Below are 18,555 nucleotides of genomic sequence, written 5' to 3'. Positions count from 1 at the left end.
GATTACAAAGAAATTTTGATCAATTGGGTCAATAGCCAGAGGAGTGGTAGGAGGAGTTTAATTTGGATAAATGTGAGGTGTTGCATTTAGATAAAACTAGCAAGGGCACAAATTCTACAATTAAAAGTAGTGCCTTGGGTAATGTTGTAAAACAGAGACACCTAGAAGTTCAGGTACATAATTCTTTGACATCACATGTAGACAGGGTGGTTAAGGAGGTATTTAGCATGCTTTCTTACGCTGCTCAGACTTTGGAATACAGGAGTTGGAATGTCATGTTGAGGTTGTACAGAATGTTGGTAAGGCCTCTTCTGGAGTACTGTGTCCAGTTCTGGTCACCCCGCTATAGGAAGGATATTATTAAGCTACAGAGGGTTCAGAAGAGATTTGCCGGGAATGGGGGGGGGGGGGAAGGGTGTTTAGTTATAAGGAGATGCTGGGACTTCTTCACTGGAGTGTAGGAGGTTGAGGGGTGACCTTTTATGGAGGTGTATAAAATCATATGCATAGGTGAGGAGAATAGTAGGCGTCTTTTTCCTAGTGTGGAGAAGAAAGACTTAAAAAGATATGAGGGGCAACTTTCTTTACACAGTGTGGTTCATATGTGGAATGAACAGCCAGGGGAAGCAGCAGATTGAAGGTATGGTTAAATGTTTGGAGGGAGATGGACCAAGATTAGGCAGGTGGGACCAGTTTAATTTGGGATTATGGTAGGTATGGACTGGTTGGACCAAAGGGTCTGTTTCTGTGCTGTATGACTACTTTTCAACATCCCAAGTGACAACTCTTGTAAAGAAAGTACTTCGGGAGATTGTGAGTGTCAGTGAATTTGTTTTAGAGCATTGTGATCGTGAACCAAATGTTTCTTAGTGTAGGCTATGCACCACCAGATCTGATCCTAAGCTCTTACATTTGTTCCAGGTGAAGTTGGGCACTGCCAGGGGTGGCCCATACTTGAGTGTGCACCTGCGGAGGAAGGACTTTATCTGGGGCCACAGAAAGGATGTCCCCAGCATTAAAGGAACAGCTGAAAAGATTCACAGCCTGTTGAAAGAGCTGAAGTTAGACAAGGTGTTTGTGGCTACTGACGCTGATGAGGATGGTAATAATCTTGGTGTGGTCTGTTACCGTTGATGGAGCATTCCTGGGCAAGGAACTCTGTGTAATTCGCCAGACTGCAAGTGTCCAGCACCAATTGCGATGGTACCAACCTCAATCCCGCCTTGCCTTGGATTCATTTTGGGCACAATTCGTTCTTATTGTTTTAGATGTATCCAGCACTTGCCCACACAATTATGTGATGGAGATCTAATCTTGCCACATCATTCATTTCATACCCTTCAGGAAGGGAAGTGTTTTTTAAAAAAACAGATGGCCTGCCTTACTTAAAAGGAAGCTGACAGTCAGTCAGGTCATGGCTGATCTATTTCCTTTCTCTATTTGTATGCAACCCGGTCCCATATCCCTTAATATCCTTACATTTTCGTTGGCTACTGGTCTCCATTTTGAAAATTTCAGACTGACCCAGCATTGTGTACTTCCTGACATCTTCCCTGAAATGCCCGGCTTTTATTCTGAGGTCTTGCTCCCTTGTTTTGGACTTTCCCTACTAGAGAAATAACATCTTATTATCTACTTATTTAATCACCTCTTCCAGGCCATTTCAGAACAGCAGTGTTGAAAATCAGGCCAGATGACAATGCGAATGATCAAAGGCAGTGTTTATTATTGCTGTGCCAGGCCAGGATTTGATGGTATCGCAGACAAAAACAGATTGCTGGAAAAACACAGCAGGTCTGGCAGCATCAGAACAGAAGAAGGGTCACTGGATCCAAATCGTTCGCTCTGATTTCTCTCCACAGATGCTGCCAGATCTGCTGAACTTTTCCAGTGCTTTGATTTCCAGCATTCACAATTCTCTTGGGTTTTTTTGTTTAATGATAAAGTCTGAAACTCTCATTTATGACTCCTGTAACCTTTTAATAAGAGAGCATTCAACTGAAAATACATGAATTGGGGTGCAGAAGAAACTTGTAAATTGCAATTCCTTTACAAAAATGATGGTAATGTCAAATGTAAGGAAATTAATATCCAATGAAAAGGGTGTTTCAGATAAAGGTGTGCATTCAGTTTCTTCGATTCCACTAGAATTGGCTGTAACCTACATTTTTGTATCTTTACACTCTAGAGCTGAAGGAGCTGAAACGCCGCCTTCCAAACATGCTACGATTTGAACCGACCCAGGAGGAACTACAGTTGTACAAAGATGGGGGCGTTGCAATCATTGACCAGTGGATCTGTGCCCATGCCAGGTAGCGGCAAAGGGTTGTGGCATGAGCTACCCAATTGGATCATGTCAATTTAGCACAATTCTGTACCTGCTCTGACTGGCTCAGCATCAGAAACTCTTTCAGGAAACTTTGAATAAAGACAGGGCTTCATTAAAACAGGGAATTAAAATCCTCTGTGTTACCAGAGGCCTTTCACAGCCAATGAAGTCACAGGTATAATGTGGCAAAAACACCACAGCCAAACTGCATGCTGTAAGTAACAATGGAATAAATGTTGTGTGGACACCCCAAAAAAGGAAAGAACATAAAATGGCTTTGAATCAGGTCATGTACAGCAATTCCAGATGACTTTCAATGCATTGCAACTGGAAAGCCCTGTGTGTATAATATGTCTTAGCAGTATTCTGGGGGCTGTTCAGCTTATGACATGTTCTACAAATAAAACATTAAATAGGAAGGGTTTAGAGGGATATGGACCGAAGAGTCTATTTCCAAACTGTATGACTCTATGACCCACTCACCGCAATCAGGATCTGGGGTTGGATTTTGCAGGTGTGCGCTTTTATGGATCTTGGACCTCAGCCACAGATACAATGCATTAGTTTTTCTGAGAAATAAGAAAGAGGAGATTGTAGAGCAGTGAGAGGAAGAGCACAATTATAATTCATTATAAAGTACTCGCTATAGAATCTTACAGCATCGTATCTGTGACTGCTCTTTTACCAAGCTAAACAATTGGGCCAAGTGCCTGCATTTTTTTTTAACCCCAAGTATTTATTAATTTCTTTTTGAAAATTGCATTTCAATCCATTTCCCTTCCCTTTTTGGCAGTGAATTCCACAGTGTAATAATGTGCTACATGTTGAAATTTCTCCATCCTTGATCTATGTTCCTTTAGGTTACTTTGCTTGGCAAATCAGTGCATGCAGATTTAAAGTACCCTTAACTAATCATCTGCTTTTCCTGAAGGTATTTCATTGGAACATCAGTGTCAACATTCTCATTCCGTATCCACGAGGAGCGAGAGATTCTGGGCTTTGATCCCAAAACCACGTACAACAGATTCTGTGGTGATGAAGAAAAGGAATGTGAGCAGCCAACACATTGGAAGATTGTATACTGAGCAGCATGGACTCTCACTGTCATAGGAATTGAACCATATTGAGTGACATCACGGATTCAAATTCACTCTTTATAAGGAGGCCTTATCTACAATTCAACCACTTCCTTGAAGTTTATATTTTCCAAAGCTTTTTTTTTGGTCCATCAAAATACATCCACCCTGGTGCCAAGGAAGCAAGAATCCCAAAGCCAAGCTTTCCCAGCAGGAACCGCTGTTGGGTAAAGATAATGAAGTTGCCTTCTCTCAGTGGCTCCTGCCAGGAGTGTGAAGGGATAAACACGAAATAATTTCTCAAAGTAGCATGACATTTCTCTACTCATGCTCCCACAGAGCTGAAATTCAACATAGGTATAAAAGGCAGCTTTATCATCCTTCTCTTAATCTCTGTAAGACTGCTCCCTGGACTGGTTTCAAAAACAATATTATTGCCAGGGTACACTCTTCTCTGCCAGTTTCGTTTATTCCTGTGGCAAGTCTTCAACATTGGTAATTACTACTTGTAGATACAAAAGACATGTTTTACAAATGTAAACTTAGCCTCACAGTATTAGAAACAAAGAGACTCCTGCTGAATGTAATTGGCTGGTAGTGCAATCAATGAAAATGACTAAGTGTCTGCTCTGGGTTCACCAGAGCCTATAAAATCCTTTAGTGCCTAATAAATTGAATAATTTCAGATTCTCCAAGCCAGACAGAGGTCATTTATTGAGTTGTAATCTAATGCTTCTGTATTTTTTGTTTAATGTTCCCTTGGGCCGAAGTTTGAATTTTCTTCCATTCAGTTTTGCAGTGTTGGTGATTCAGAAATATTTGAGTTGAGAACTAATCCAAACAAATTAATCTGTCACATTCCAAAAATGGGTTCAATCATTAGTTCATCTAGTTTCTTTTTAACTGAAGTACAACTTACGAATGCTGTCTTTGTGATAATATTCTGAATTAGAAGGCAAGACTGACTTATAATCCAGGATGAGTCAAAAGACAGTGACTTTAGTATGGATGTACCAAAGCCACACAGTTGCCCACTGTAGCCCTGATCATCTCCCAGAAAGAACTGCAACTCTGAACTACTGAAACCTACTTAACGGGACCCATCTGGTCTGTAAGAATTCTCAAACATGAAGTATTTTATACTTTCATTTTATAAATTGTGGGATATTAAATGCTATTTATATCATATAGTATTTACACTGCTCTTATTATTTGGAGTTTTATTTTGATGAACTGTATTCATTTGTAGGAGTGAACATGTTGCATCTGTCAGCTGTCTTTGAGCTGTTGCAGTGGAAAGCATTACATTGACAGATGTGTATTTTATTTTTTAAAAAAGTTAAAGTTTTTAGTGGAGAAAGAAATGCAGTCCAGAGAGAGCAGAGAAATAAACTTTGGTGTTTTAAAAACAGTTTACATTACAGAAGTGGATGTTCGGAAGGTCTTAGAGAATATAAAGGTAGATAAATCTTCAGGACCTGAGCTAATGTATCCCAGAACATTGTGGGAAGTAAGAGAGGAAATTACAAGACCCCTTGCTGAAATATTTGCATCTATAACTACGGGGTGAGGTACTTGATGACTGGAGGGTTGTACCTTTGTTGAAGAAAGGTTGTAAGGAGAAACCAGAGGACTATAGACCTGAGGGTCTGACTTGCTGTCATCAGTAAATTATTGGCAGTGATTATAAAAGATAGGATTTATGGACATTTAGGCAAAACTTTTGATCAGGGATAGTCAGCATGGTTTTGTGTGAGTAAAATTGTGACTCACAAACTTGATTGAGTTTTTTGAGCAAGTTACCAAAAAGGTTATTGATGGCAGAGCAGGAGATGTTGTTTGGATTTTAGAAAAGCCTTTGACAAGGTTCTGCATGGTAGACTAAATAGTAAAGTAAGGTCACATGGGATTCAGGGTGAGCTTCCCAATTAGATACATAATTGTCTTAACAGCAGGAGGCAGAGAATAATGGTGGAGGGGAGCCCAGGTGTCCCTGAAGGAGTTCAGTGTCCACCAAAACCCTCGAATTTCAGGAAAGGGTGGGCACTGTAGATGTTGGAGTGTATTATTTCCCACCCCCACTCTATTTTGATTTAATCCCTGCGTCATATAAAAAGGCATTTAGCATGCTTGCCTTCATTTTTTAGTTCTTTTGAGTAGGAGAGTTGGGAAGTCATGTTGAGGTTTATACAGGACATTGGTGAGGCCTCTTCTGGAATACTGTGTCCAGTTCAGGTCACCCAGTTATAGGAAGGATATTATTAAGCTGGAGAGGCTTCAGAAGAGATTTAGCAGGATGTTGCCGAATTTGGAAGGCTTGTGTTATAAAGAAAGGCTGGCTAGGCTGGGACCTTTTTCACTAGAGTATAGGAGGTTGAGAGGTGACCTCATAGAAGTGTAGATAGAGTTAATGGTAGTTGGTTTTTCCCTAGAATGAGGGAATTTCAAGACTAGGGGGCATATTTTTAAGGTGAGAGGAGAAAGATTCTAAAAAGACATAAGAGGCAACCTAATTACACAGGGTAGTTCACATGTGGAATGAGAAAGTAGTGGATGGGGGTACAAATACAAAATTTAAAAGACATTTGGTTAGATACAAGAATAGGATAGGTTTGGTGGGATATGGGCCAGGAGTAGGCACGTGGGACTATTTAGCTTGGGATTATGTTCAGTTTGGAGAGTCTTACCAAAGGGTCTGTTTCCATGCTGTATGATCCTATGACTCTCCTGTCCCAGAGTATTGATACAATCTGGTCCACCCTTTGAATACTAATACTCACTTGGCTGCTCTTGGGCTCCCATATTTAGTTTTAGTACGTTTTAGCACAGGTTAGACAGTTTGATTGTGTTTTCTCTTGTTTCCTTCCAAGTTATAACATTTCCAGGTGGAGACTTAATTATTCTCCACCTGTCATGTTTCCCTCTTGTTCAGTCGATAGTTCAGACCCCATCTCCTCATTATTTTGGAACTCACTGTCAAGCTCACCGTGAGCAATCAAATCAAGAACTGAAGCTCTTTGTGCTTTTGGCCTTTCACTGGGATTAATTCCCAGACGTTCTCTGTACATTGTGACATGATTGGGTTAGAGCACCATGCTGTTCTGAGCCTTGATATAATCACTATCAAAACTGACTTGTTAATTTTGCTAAAATAAAAAAAAGCTGGAAATGATAGCACTAAAGTTCACAATTCATTCTTCTTTCTTCCCTAATATACAAGGATCTAATGCCTCTTTGCATTTCTTTGTACATGAGGATTTTAGCAAGGTTACATTCATCAGTTGGAGGATTGCTGGTTTCAATTAGGCCTATCCAGCAGATTCTCCCACAGAAAGTGGAGGTGGAGTTGCTGCTGGAGACTGATGAATCTATCCTTTGCCTCCTATTTTCTCGTTCAAACTCATTCTTTGCTGAGTCTTGAGGGTGTACATAGCATCTCCAGGCATCACAAGCAATGGCCTCTATGCCTCCTGCCAAAGGGTAATGTGCTGCGTATGAAGGTATGTAGGATTGCCTTTTCAGTTTTCCAGTGCTTAGCTTTCCATTCTTGGATGAGCTTTTCTGTCTGTGAGAGCCTGAGGTTGAAAAGACTTTCATCAGTCCAGAAGCTTATGTAAATTCTCTCTGCAAGGTCTCGAGTTGCCCATTGCAGCATTATACTGAAGATGATAGTGAATAAGGTCAGGGCCAATGCATCTCCCAACTTCACATTTGGAAGGGAAGAGAGGGATCATTGTTGTACTTAACATACTGCAATCTTTCTCCTTTGTTTTTATAAATGATGATGATAATGACATCAGCAAGGTCCTGTTTCATTGAAGACAGGGGAAATCTCATGGAGCTAGGTGAGGGCAACGATGCTTAAAGATTTTAAATAGAATGCATCCAAGGCTTGGTTGTTCTTCATCCGGTTTAGGCCAGTTATGGATTCCTCCAGAGTTGAGCTCTAATCCAGTTTTTTTTTGACAGGCTGTTGTTGAATGTGGTTGATGGTAGTATTAGGCACTGTGCTGAAGGTGGTTTCAAAGTGCTCTGACCAATGATCCAGGACTAACTCCTTTTTGGTGTGCAGTGTCTTGCCATTAGTGCCCCGAGAGTGCCTTTGGCTTCTACGTGCTGCTCCATAGACAGATTTTAGCGCTTCACAGAATCTTATTACATTGCCGGTACCATTGACGTTGCCCTTGTTTCTGCAAATGCGAACGACCAGTCATTTTGGATGTTCCTCCGTTTACATTGAAGGATGGAATGACCATCCTACAATTTCAGTAGGAAAGGCACGTGACCCTTTATTTCAAAGGGAATGAAGTATAAAAGTAGGGAGCACATCATGCAAGTGAATGTCCATTATCTCAGCAGCAATCACAATCTGTTTATTCTGTGTAATACACATCAGTGCTACTTGTACTTGAACCACTGCAGGATATCAAAGGCTGGCTGCTGGGGAGAAGGAACATAGAACAGTACAGCACAGAACAGGCCCTTCAGCCCACGATGTTGTGCCGACCATTGATCCTCATGTATGCACCCTCAAATTTCTGAGACCATATGCATGTCCAGCGGTCTCTTAAATATCCCCAATGACCTTGCTTCCACAACTGCTGCTGGCAACGCATTCCATGCTCTCACAACTCTGTGTAAAGAACCCGCCTCTGACATCCCCTCTATACTTTCCTCCAACCAGCTTAAAACCATGACCCCTCATGTTAGCCATTTCCGCCCTGGGAAATAGTCTCTGGCTATCAACTCTATATCTATGCCTCTCATTACCTTTATACCTCAATTAGGTCCCCTCCTCCTTTTCTCCAATGAAAAACATGAAGAGAGGTTGACTGACCTCGGATAAGATAAGCCCTTCAGTCCAGGCAGCATCCTGGTAAACCTCCTCTGAACCCTCTTCAAAGCATCCACATCTTTCCTATAATAGGGCGACCAGAACTGGACGCAGTATTCCAAGTGCGGTCTAACCAAAGTTTTATAGAGCTGCAACAAGATCTCACGACGCTTAAACTCAATCCCCCTGTTAATGAAAGCCAAAACACCATATGCTTTCTTAACAACCCTGTTCACTTGGGTGGCCATTTTAAGGGATCTATGTACCTGCAAACCAAGATCCCTCTGTTCCTCCACACTGCCAAGAATCCTATCCTTAATCCTATACTCAGCTTTCAAATTCGACCTTCCAGAATGCATCACCTCATATTTATCCAGGTTGAACTCCATCTGCCACCTCTCAGCCAATCTCTGCATCCTGTCAATGTCCCGTTGCAGCCGACAACTGCCCTCTATACTGTCAACGACACCTTCAACCTTTGTGTCATCTGCAAACTTGCTGACCCATCCTTCAATCCCCTCATCCAAGTCATTAATAAAAATTACAAACAGTAGAGGCCCAAGGACAGAGCCCTGTGGAACACCACTCACCACTGACTTCCAGGCAGACTATTTTCCTTCTACTACCACTCGCTGTCTTCTGTTGGCCAGCCAATTCTGTATCCAGACAGCTAAGTTCCCCTGTATCCCATTCCTCCTGACCTTCTGAAGTCCATATACACCACATCCACAGCTCGTATTGACTCATGTCATGGTTCCATCATTTGAAGCCCAATTCTCTGCATGGCTGGCCTAAGATGTGAGCCACACAGAACATTGAGTATACCACAGGCAATGCTCCCACCACCTGCTCCGGTTTGACCTTCACCACACCAGCGTTGCAATCCCATTCCCATTTTCAGATCTTATCCAACTTAACCTGCTAAACTTCACAGTAGAAACACAGGAGTAGCCAACCCACACCTTTTTGCATCCATCTAAATGTCCTCAGCATCTCTATAACAATGTACATCATATTAATGTAACCTGCACCTGGTTGCTAATGTACAATAAACAAGTTTTATTATGTAGGTCCGGCAGATCCCTACACTTGGAAGATGATAGCAGTTACCTTCTTCATGAGCAGCAGGTTCATACAGGTCAGTGAGCTGACAGGCCCATATTACCCTATGGAGGAGAGTTAATCTCACTCAAAATAGAAAGTCTGCTCCATACTTGTATTCCATTTTCTCCAGATTGTGTTAAGGGTAGCGATCTCACCTAACGGACCTTGCTTTAAACCTGGCCAGTGTCTGTCACAGAGAAGGCCTTTTGTCCCAATCAGCCTGCCTCTGTTCTCCATGAAAGCAATCAGCTAATCTTACTCCTTGACCCTATCCCTCATGATCCTGTAAATTATTTTTGCTTCAAATAACTGCCTCAAGATCTCCTTTTGAATCTGTCTCCAGAGACACAGTACATTCCGGATCATGGATACTCCCTAAAAGGATTTTGTCATTTTTCTTTATTTACTCTGAATGGATTCCTTGAGATTTTGAACACCTCTATCAAATAGCTCTAATCCACAAATAAAATAACCTCAATTTCTCTAGCTGTGTAACTGAAGTCCTATTTCCTTGGAACCACTCTTGTAAATGCTTTCAGTGGCCTCTCTAATTTCACAAAAGAAAGCTTTCTTAATGATAGGCACATCACATGCATCATAAACGGAGAATCTCATGTTCTGTATTTTAGACATTTATCCTTTGAAGTTGATCAATGAGAAAGCCAGTTGTTGGTATGTGCTGACTGCCTGATGGCCACAAGGTGGCAGCATTTCACTAGATGGGCTCACACCATCCAAGGTCATGAAGCAATCAGCAAGTTGGTGGATTTCACATTGAACGAGGGATACTGCCACTAGGGATGTACCGGCCAAATTTGTAGCACAAAGCTGGCTGCATAAATGAGAGATGGTATGTATACTGTGCAATAATGGACACGTTGATAGAATATTATATAAAGATGATTTATTTGAGGTAGCTTAATTGCCACATAACCATGTACTTTATCGCTGTCATTAGCATGAAGCATCAACATTTCTTTTTGCAGTGTTAGAAAACCCAACTTTAATTTCTTACTGTTCCCTTTAAAAACCATTTTCCTCAGTTCCTAAAATGATTGCAATTGTCCCTCCTCAAGCATAGAGTCGTAGAGATGTACAGCACAGAAACAGACCAGACCATTCTGTCCAACTCGTCCACGCCAACCAGATATCCTGAATTAATCTAGTCCCATTTTCCAGCATTTGGCCCATATCTGTCTAAACCCTTCCTATTCACATACTCATCCAGATACCGTTTAATAATGTAATTGTACCAGCCTGTACCACTTCCTCTGGCAACTCATTCCATACACGCAACACCCTCTGCATCAAAATGTTGTCCTTTTAAATCTTCCCCTTCTCACCTTGAACCTATGCCCTCAAGTTTCGGACTCCCTTAACCTGGGGGGAAAGACCCTAACCATGTCCCTCATGATTTTATAAACATCTATAAAGTCACCCCTTTAGCCTCCAAAGCTCCAGCGGAAATAGCCCCAGCCTTTTCCTCTTCTCCCCTATAGCTCAAACCCTCCAGTATGTCCATACTTTTGTCAGGGGGGCAAGGCAATGCAAGATTGAGCCATGAAGAATGAGATATAACAGGGAGATGGATTAAATGTGGGCAAACACCCCCCAGCCTAGTCACCGCAATACAGTAAGGTTTGTAGACAAGAGAGGAGATAAGATTGGAAAAGGGCAGATTTTAGAAAGGTGCGGAATGGGGTGGCTGGAAAGGGGAAGTGGCCGACGTGACTACAGATCAGCAATTAGTTATTTCTTTAAAAAAAAGAGATTGCAGAATATATAAATTCTATTTGAAAACAAGGACTATTTTAAGTTTCATGGAAAATGTAATGGATAAGTAGGTTAGAAACAAACTAAAATTGAAAAAGCATGCACAGTGGGGTATAAAAGATCACCATGGCCCTGTGTCAAAGAAAAGCAACAGCTTTCTTGCAGATATTTCTAACCAACCTGTTCAGTGACATTATTACACACCTGTGGAGCAAGTGGGGCTTGAATCCAGGGCCCCAAATTCAGTGGTAAGGTCAGGCCACTGCATGGTTAGAGTCCTAGATTTCGAACAATGTTCTGGCCAGCATTTGTCCCTCAATGAACATCACAATAGTGACAAACCTGAAAAGTTCTTCACTGGCTGGAAAGTAGTTTGGCACACCCTGAATCATAAAGGTGCCGCATAAGTATAAATCTTTGCACTGCAGGAGGCTATTTGTTCCTCAGTACTTATCTGTTCCTTTGGTTTTCTGGCACAAGCATCTACTAGTGAGACTTTCAAATGAGAAAATAAGTCATTAGTTCTGCAGCAGAAAACAAGAACAAAATAGTTAATTTTCATCTAGCTGTGGTTCCTAAAGCAAAGCACATAAATAACATTTTTGAGGCATTAGACTCTAGTAAGTAAAGTCACTATGAATGTTATGTGTCCAATTCACATTATAAATACAATTAATAATATATACACTTAAAATAAATATAATGATATCATATTCTTTATCCAGTATGAAGGTATGGATTAAATTCAATGATGTTCTTAAGCAAATGGTCCACATAATATGTTACTGCATGAAGAATCAAAATGGCACCTGGAGATAAGTGTTGATGTCCCATCATGACAAACAGGGGAATTTTATTTTAATCACCCTATTCAGAGACATTCTTCCACACCTCAAGAGCACATGGGACTTGAATCTGGGTGTTCTGGCTCACAGATAAGGACACTACCATTTCACCGCGAGAGCCCTGCCTGAATGGTGGAATTTAATTTCAGTTAATTTAAATAAATGTGAAATACAGTTAGTATAAAGAATGGTGACCAGACTACAAAATTGTCACAAAACTCAATTCAGAACTTTTAGGGAAGGAAATCGGATATTGCTACCCAGTCTGGCCTACAGTTCTGTTTTAACTGTGTTACATATTGGCTAAGCAAACCATTTAGCTGTGAACATTAAGGGATAGACATTAAATTCTGGCCTTACCATCAATAACTACATCCAAAGAGTAAAAACAAAAACGAGTGCATATCCAACTCTGACATCATGTTTTTAACCTGGCGTAAATACAACAACATGGAACCCATATCAGCATAAGTAAATTTACAATTACACAAATAATGCTGTTGTATTAACAATATTACTCCGGCCAAGATGGCATGATGTCCTGATGAAAGGTCACTAGCCCAAAATGGTAACTCGATTTCTCTTTTGCTGAGTATTTCCAGCATTTTCTATTTTACACGTGCCTGCTTAGCAAACAAATGCATTAAGGAATAACATTCACAAAAACTGGATTGCTTGAACAGTGCATTAAGTCAAAAAAACTGCATGAATCGCGAACTAAGTAGTGTATTATCCAAGAAAATGTTATGTGAGTTAAACAGCATTGTTTATTGCGTGGAACTCTAACTATGGAGATTGCCCTGGAACTCTTCCACCACATTTGTAGAGAGAGGTACTATGATAGAGATTGATTCTGATTGATAATCACAGATCCAGTCCCTTGAACCACATCCCAAATGGATTTTACGTCAACATTAATCAGCCTGACTAAAATATTTACATGGTTCAAAGACAAATAGCCCTCTTTAACAGATAAAGCTTACCACAAGAAATCCCAGCAATCTGGACAAATATCAAGATTCTGGCTCCCTCCTGTCAAATGAATAACTGCAAACAGATTTAAAAAGTAGAAACACAAACCATCTAAAATGCAGCAAATCCATTAGTATCCATCAGACTGATGACAAAACTTTGGATGCCTTTCTTACAAAACAACCGAGTTTCTTACTTTTCCCCTCTCTGCACTGATGTTTGAGATTTCAAATAAGATTTAAAATCAGCACAAAAGGGAAGAATCAGTAATATATACAGTGCCGAATATGGAGCTGTGTTTCAGGTGGATTGGCAAAATCAAATTGTCTCATTTTATGCCTTGAGGTGACAAGATACATTTTTCAGATGACAAATGGTTTGCAAATGTAGGCATAAAACACTGGCACATTAAATTTACACTGGGAAGACAGCATTTCTGGATGGTGATGCTTTCAGTGTTAATGTGCCCTGTTCAACCGACAGATCTTAAGGAAACAGTCACTTCTATTTATGTGCTACCTTTAATACATAATAAAATGTATAACGTCATTTCACATGACAATTACAGAATAAAGGTAGGCAAAGCCACAGAGGGATTTGAAAACAAGGGTGACAATTTTAAAATTGAGGCATTTCTTATCCAGCAGCGAACAGAGGTCAGTGAGCACACGGGCGATGGTGAATAGGACAACAATAAAAAATTTGCATTTATATTGTGGATTAATGTGATAGAACATTATCTAAATATATTGTTAATAAAAAAAACACAAAACTTGAACACGTCTCATTTCTTTGAGGGAATGTTTCATAAACACAAGAATATGACTCACTGCCATCTCCTCAACAGCAATTAGGAACAGGTAATACATACTGGCCAAAGAACTGCAGATGCTGGAAATCAGAAACACAAATGGAAATTGCTGGAAAAAACCAGCAGGCCTGGCAGAATCTGTGGAGAGAAAGCAGAGTCGATGTTCCGGGTCCAGTGACCCTTCTTCAGAACTGCGATGCTGGTGGAGAGAAAGGTCGAAATTGCTGGGAAAACTCAGCAGGTCTGGCAGCACCTGTAGAGAAAAGGCAGTTAACATTTTGGATCCACTGATGATTCTTCAGAACACGTTAACTTTACTTTCTCTTGACAGATGCTGCCAGGCCTGGTAAATTTTTCCAGCAATTTGTGTTTTTGTTTGTGAATAAATACTGGTCTAGCCAACAGCCTGTGAAGGAATTAAAAGAAACTTCCTTGGGGCACTAAAAACAAGGCAATATTCACACAGAGCTAAAGACCAATATGAGGGCCTCGGAAGTAACATTCTTTCAGTAAACATCTGGAGTCTCTGATCTTTCAGTCATGCCTTGTACATCACACATCATCAACATTGATTTTATTTAAAAATTCAAAGCCAAAAATTTAAAATATCAAAGATGACTAAATATTAACTTCCGGGTTTAACATATAAGAACAGGAAAGCTTCTGGTAACAAACTTTTAGTAAGGATCATTCTGATTTTCTCCAAGATAGACTGTCAATAGTAGGTCGAGATTACTCTTTAATACCCTTCCTTACTAGTTGTTTAGAGTCATAGAGATGTACAGCACGGAAACAGATCCTTCAGTCTAACTGATCCATGCCCATCAGATATTCTAACTTAAACTAGTCCCATTTGCCAGCACTTGGCCCATATCCCTCTCAACCCTTCCTATTCATGTACCAATCCAGATGCCTTTTAAATTCCAGATGCCTTTCACGGACTGCTGAGCACCTTGTTTCTCAAACTTGGGCCTTGATAAGGACAACATAAAAGGATAAATGGCGTTATATATGAGATGTAAAGAAAAGACAAAAGACAGAGACAAGCAGTTGCTTTTGAAACAGAAAATACAAGAATAGAGTTATGTTTTGGTATTGCTGTAGAGATGAAGGATCAGAACAGTAACATGGACAAATGCATTTAAATCATGTGAAGCTTTGCTCAATGCTGCTGATCACACCACAGAAGGGTGAGGACAGGCACATTACTGTTATTAAATAAATGAGCCACTCGGAAACTCTGAGCTAAAGTAGGTTAGATCAACACAAACATAGCAGGCTAAGTCTGATAGCCTTTGAAACCAGATAGGGGAAACACAACATGCAATTAACCCACACATATTGACTGGAGTGCAGACAGCTCCTGAATGTCACGCTGCTGGTTTTCGTAAATTATTTCACTGTCTGGTTATCATTAACTGCAGTGTTTACTGGCTAGAGACCTGAGTAGAAAGCCAATGTCACCAGAGATGAGCACCTGTTAATGCATTGTTAAAAGCGAGCCTACAGCACTAGGAGTCAAGCCGTGGGGACTGAAATGCAGTGCTGAAAGAAGTTCAGGTCATCGGTGTGAGGCACTCACTCTTGTTGTATGTGGTGGAGGTCTGGCCCATTCCCTGAAACTGTGCCGTTGCAGTCACTGGAGTTATCTTCCACTTCATCTGGAGGTCTAAGATGGACTGTATCTGCAGGGACTCCATGTACAGACCTCTGGATAAGGGGGGAGAAGAACGTACCCAATGCTGCCCTCATCCCGATGGCCACCTTTGTGTGTGGCTGCATCAAACTGTGCATAGCCTCCCTAGTATGTAAATACCAAGTGTCACTACGTACTGAGTCTTTACCTGTCCATGGTGTTGCAAATGATGGGATTGACCTTGGTGCCAGGGATCGCTCTGTCTCACCTGTCCTTTGTGGAGAAATTTGCAATGAAAAACACCTTTGACCACAAGTCCAATCAGAACTGGTCAGCACATAGCATCCTCAAGACCCTGTGGGAAGAGGACAGGGCGGATCCTGTTCCATGGTCCCTGAACAGACTGTAAAAGTCATTTGGCAGAACGCTTCCCCACCAAAACTTTACAAGTACCAAGACATTGCTCGACTGGTGATGAGAAGGGAGATCCTTCTTGCATGCCCGGTCAGTTTGGGCCAACCCAAGCAGCCATCAAAGATGCTTTGATGGGGGTGGGGGTTGGAGGAGTTGCTTCAGACTGTCACACATCTCTTTCTGGGAATATGCCTTTGCAAATAGAAGACTAGAGAAAGATGCAATGGTTTTTGTTGAGGAATCTGTGCTCCACAGTCCGTTCCCAAGGACACACACCAAGATAGACATCAACTGCGCCTGGAGGACCATCAACTCGGTAAAAGATGCTCTTGGTCTGCCTGAAACTTGCTGGTCTTCCAGAACAAGGAGTTGACCCCCAACAGAGTGTTGCAGATTAGCATATTCCAAGAATCAGGACTACGTGCTGAGGGACACTCAAAAGCTTGGGGCAGCTGCTGCCAAGGCACAGCGGGGAAAGACCACCGTCAGAGTTCTTTCTGCTGAAGGTAAGTTGGGTTCCATTCAGTTATTAGACCCCCCTGGTGCATGTAAATATAGACTGCTTCAAGTAAGAGATGCCTTTGGCTGGTTTGTTACCTTGATACTGTACAGAACTGAACTGTGTTTTTGATTATATACAAGGTATTTTCATGAACAGAGTATGCTTTTGAAATTAAAAAATACTTACCTGGGAGAGATGTTCTCCCAAGATGAGTCTGAGCTGAGAACCTTCACCATCATTATCAGAATATCATCGCTGGACTGTGATTGTGAGTGAAACGAAGAGGAAGGACCACCAACCGACCAGAGCTTCTTCATGAGGAGACTCCTCCTGGATTGTAGTGGGTTCCAGACAGAAGATATTTTTCCGTCTGCAGGAATGCGGCAGCTGGGGCTACTTCGACATGACCTTCAGGAGCGTGGAGCAATGTGACAGTGTCCTGAAGGTATCTGAGGAAAAAGGAGGTGAGGGTCCTGTCTGCGGCTCCATTGTTGTTCTCCCTGTACAGAGAAGCCGGGTTGTTACAGTCCACCCTACAATCCCCACAAGCTAGCAGCAGATGGAGTTGTACCTGGGAAGGTACATATAGCCAGGAGGAGGCAGCACAAACAGAATGGACTCCGTCATAATCTGAACTTTGAAGGTGGACCGCTCGTAGGAACATCCTCTATCCAGCTTCGCGATCAGAGGGAGCCGGGTCTACCTGAAATACACAGGGCAGCCTAGAGTGTGCAGAGCCTGTGGCAGGTCAGGACACATGGTGGCAGACTGCAACATGATCCTCAGCAGGAATTGCAAATAGGAGGCCCACCTGACTAAGGATTGCAAGCTGCAACCTGTGTGGAAAAGCAAGGCCTGTCCAATATACATGTATGTTTGTTTGTGGGTGTGTGTGGGTGGGGGGGGGAAATGGTAAGGTGCCAGCTGCCATCAATTCAACGGAAATGAGGGACATCCAGAGGGAGGGACACGCCAGAGAGGAGGAAAAGGTAGCCAGCGCAGGGGCACAGCAATCGACTCAACCTCCACCTGAACAGATGGAGTTAATGGAGGGAGAGGAGAAACAGAGATGGGAGAGTGGTTACTGGTGAGGAACAACCAGAAAAGGAAAACACAGTGGACCCCCACAGGCCCACAGCTAAACAGAAAGAGGCAGCTGCACAAAGGACCAGAAGACCATAAGATATAGGAGTGGAAGTACGGCCATTCGGCCCACTGAGCCCACTCTGCCATTTAATCATGGCTGATGGGCATTTCAACGTCACTTACCTGCACTCTCCCTGTGGCCCTTAATTCCTTGCAAGATTAAGAATTTATAAATCTCTGCCTTGAAGACATTTAACGTCTTGGCCTCCACTGCGCTCCGTGGCAATGAATTCCACAGGCCCACCACTCTCTGGCTGAAGAAATGTCTCCTCATTTCCGTTCTAAATTGACTCCTATAATTCTAAGGCTGTGCCCATGGGTCCCAGTATCCCTGCCTAACGGAAACAAATGCCCAGCGTCCACCCTTTCCAAGCAATGCATTATATTGTAAGCTTCTATTAGAATCCCCTTCAATCTTCTAAACTCCAACGAATACAATCCCAGGATCCTCAGCCATTCATCATGGTTAGGCCTACCATTCCAGGGATCATCTGTGTGAAGGACACACCAGCAGCTCTTCTGATGATGTTGGGCTCCGTCCATTTAATTTCTTTTTTATCTCTTTTTGTGATTATTTTTTCCTTCTTTCTTCTTCCGCCTGTACTTGAGCCTCAAGTGATGTCATCGCAGACACCAGGCCTTGAAGGTGAATCCAGAGCAGACTCCCAGCATCAAGAGCCTCCAGGTGGAGCCTGGTGTGCTCTGGAGACTGGGTGTCAACATGGCCTGGGTTAGAAGAACTGTTATTCTGAACTTCTTATTTCCTTATTTTTCAAATTGAAAAATGATTTTTTACTCTTGTACCTAAGATGGTACAAAGGTCTGCAATACTGGAGTTTTCATTTCTTTATCTTTCTAGTGTTTTTGCTAGGAATTTGTTCCAAAATTCTTTACCTAAGATGATGCTGTAATTGGCGACTTGTAAACTTTTCACTGCACTCATGTGAGTATATGTGACAATACAGCTAATTCTAATTCTAATAGTGGATGACAAACTGAGGGGACTGTAACTACTTCCAACTCCATTCTGCAAGATGCCAGGCACACAGAGGTTCATCACAACAGTCAGCTTCACAGCCACCTGGCAGGGGCATCCTTAACCTTGTTCAAAGG

The 18,555-nt window shown here is 41.8% G+C and overlaps 1 protein-coding gene across 2 annotated transcripts in view; it reads left to right on the top strand.

Moving 5' to 3' along the window:
* pofut2 (protein O-fucosyltransferase 2) overlaps positions 1–5,551 on the top strand; it is a 33,088-nt gene extending 27,537 nt beyond the window's left edge. For both annotated transcript variants that reach the window (XM_043693231.1, XM_043693230.1), the window contains 3 exons: positions 922–1,102; positions 2,189–2,312; positions 3,261–5,551. In XM_043693231.1, coding sequence (XP_043549166.1) covers positions 922–1,102; positions 2,189–2,312; positions 3,261–3,414 — 459 coding nt within the window. In that variant the 3' untranslated portion in view covers positions 3,415–5,551. The remainder of the gene's footprint in view (positions 1–921; positions 1,103–2,188; positions 2,313–3,260) is intronic.
* Positions 5,552–18,555: the final 13,004 nt, after the last annotated feature.

Source organism: Chiloscyllium plagiosum, chromosome 7, assembly GCF_004010195.1.
Source record: "Chiloscyllium plagiosum isolate BGI_BamShark_2017 chromosome 7, ASM401019v2, whole genome shotgun sequence".
Classification (NCBI taxonomy): domain Eukaryota; kingdom Metazoa; phylum Chordata; class Chondrichthyes; order Orectolobiformes; family Hemiscylliidae; genus Chiloscyllium; species Chiloscyllium plagiosum.
This window is presented reverse-complemented; position numbering and strand designations above follow the sequence as displayed.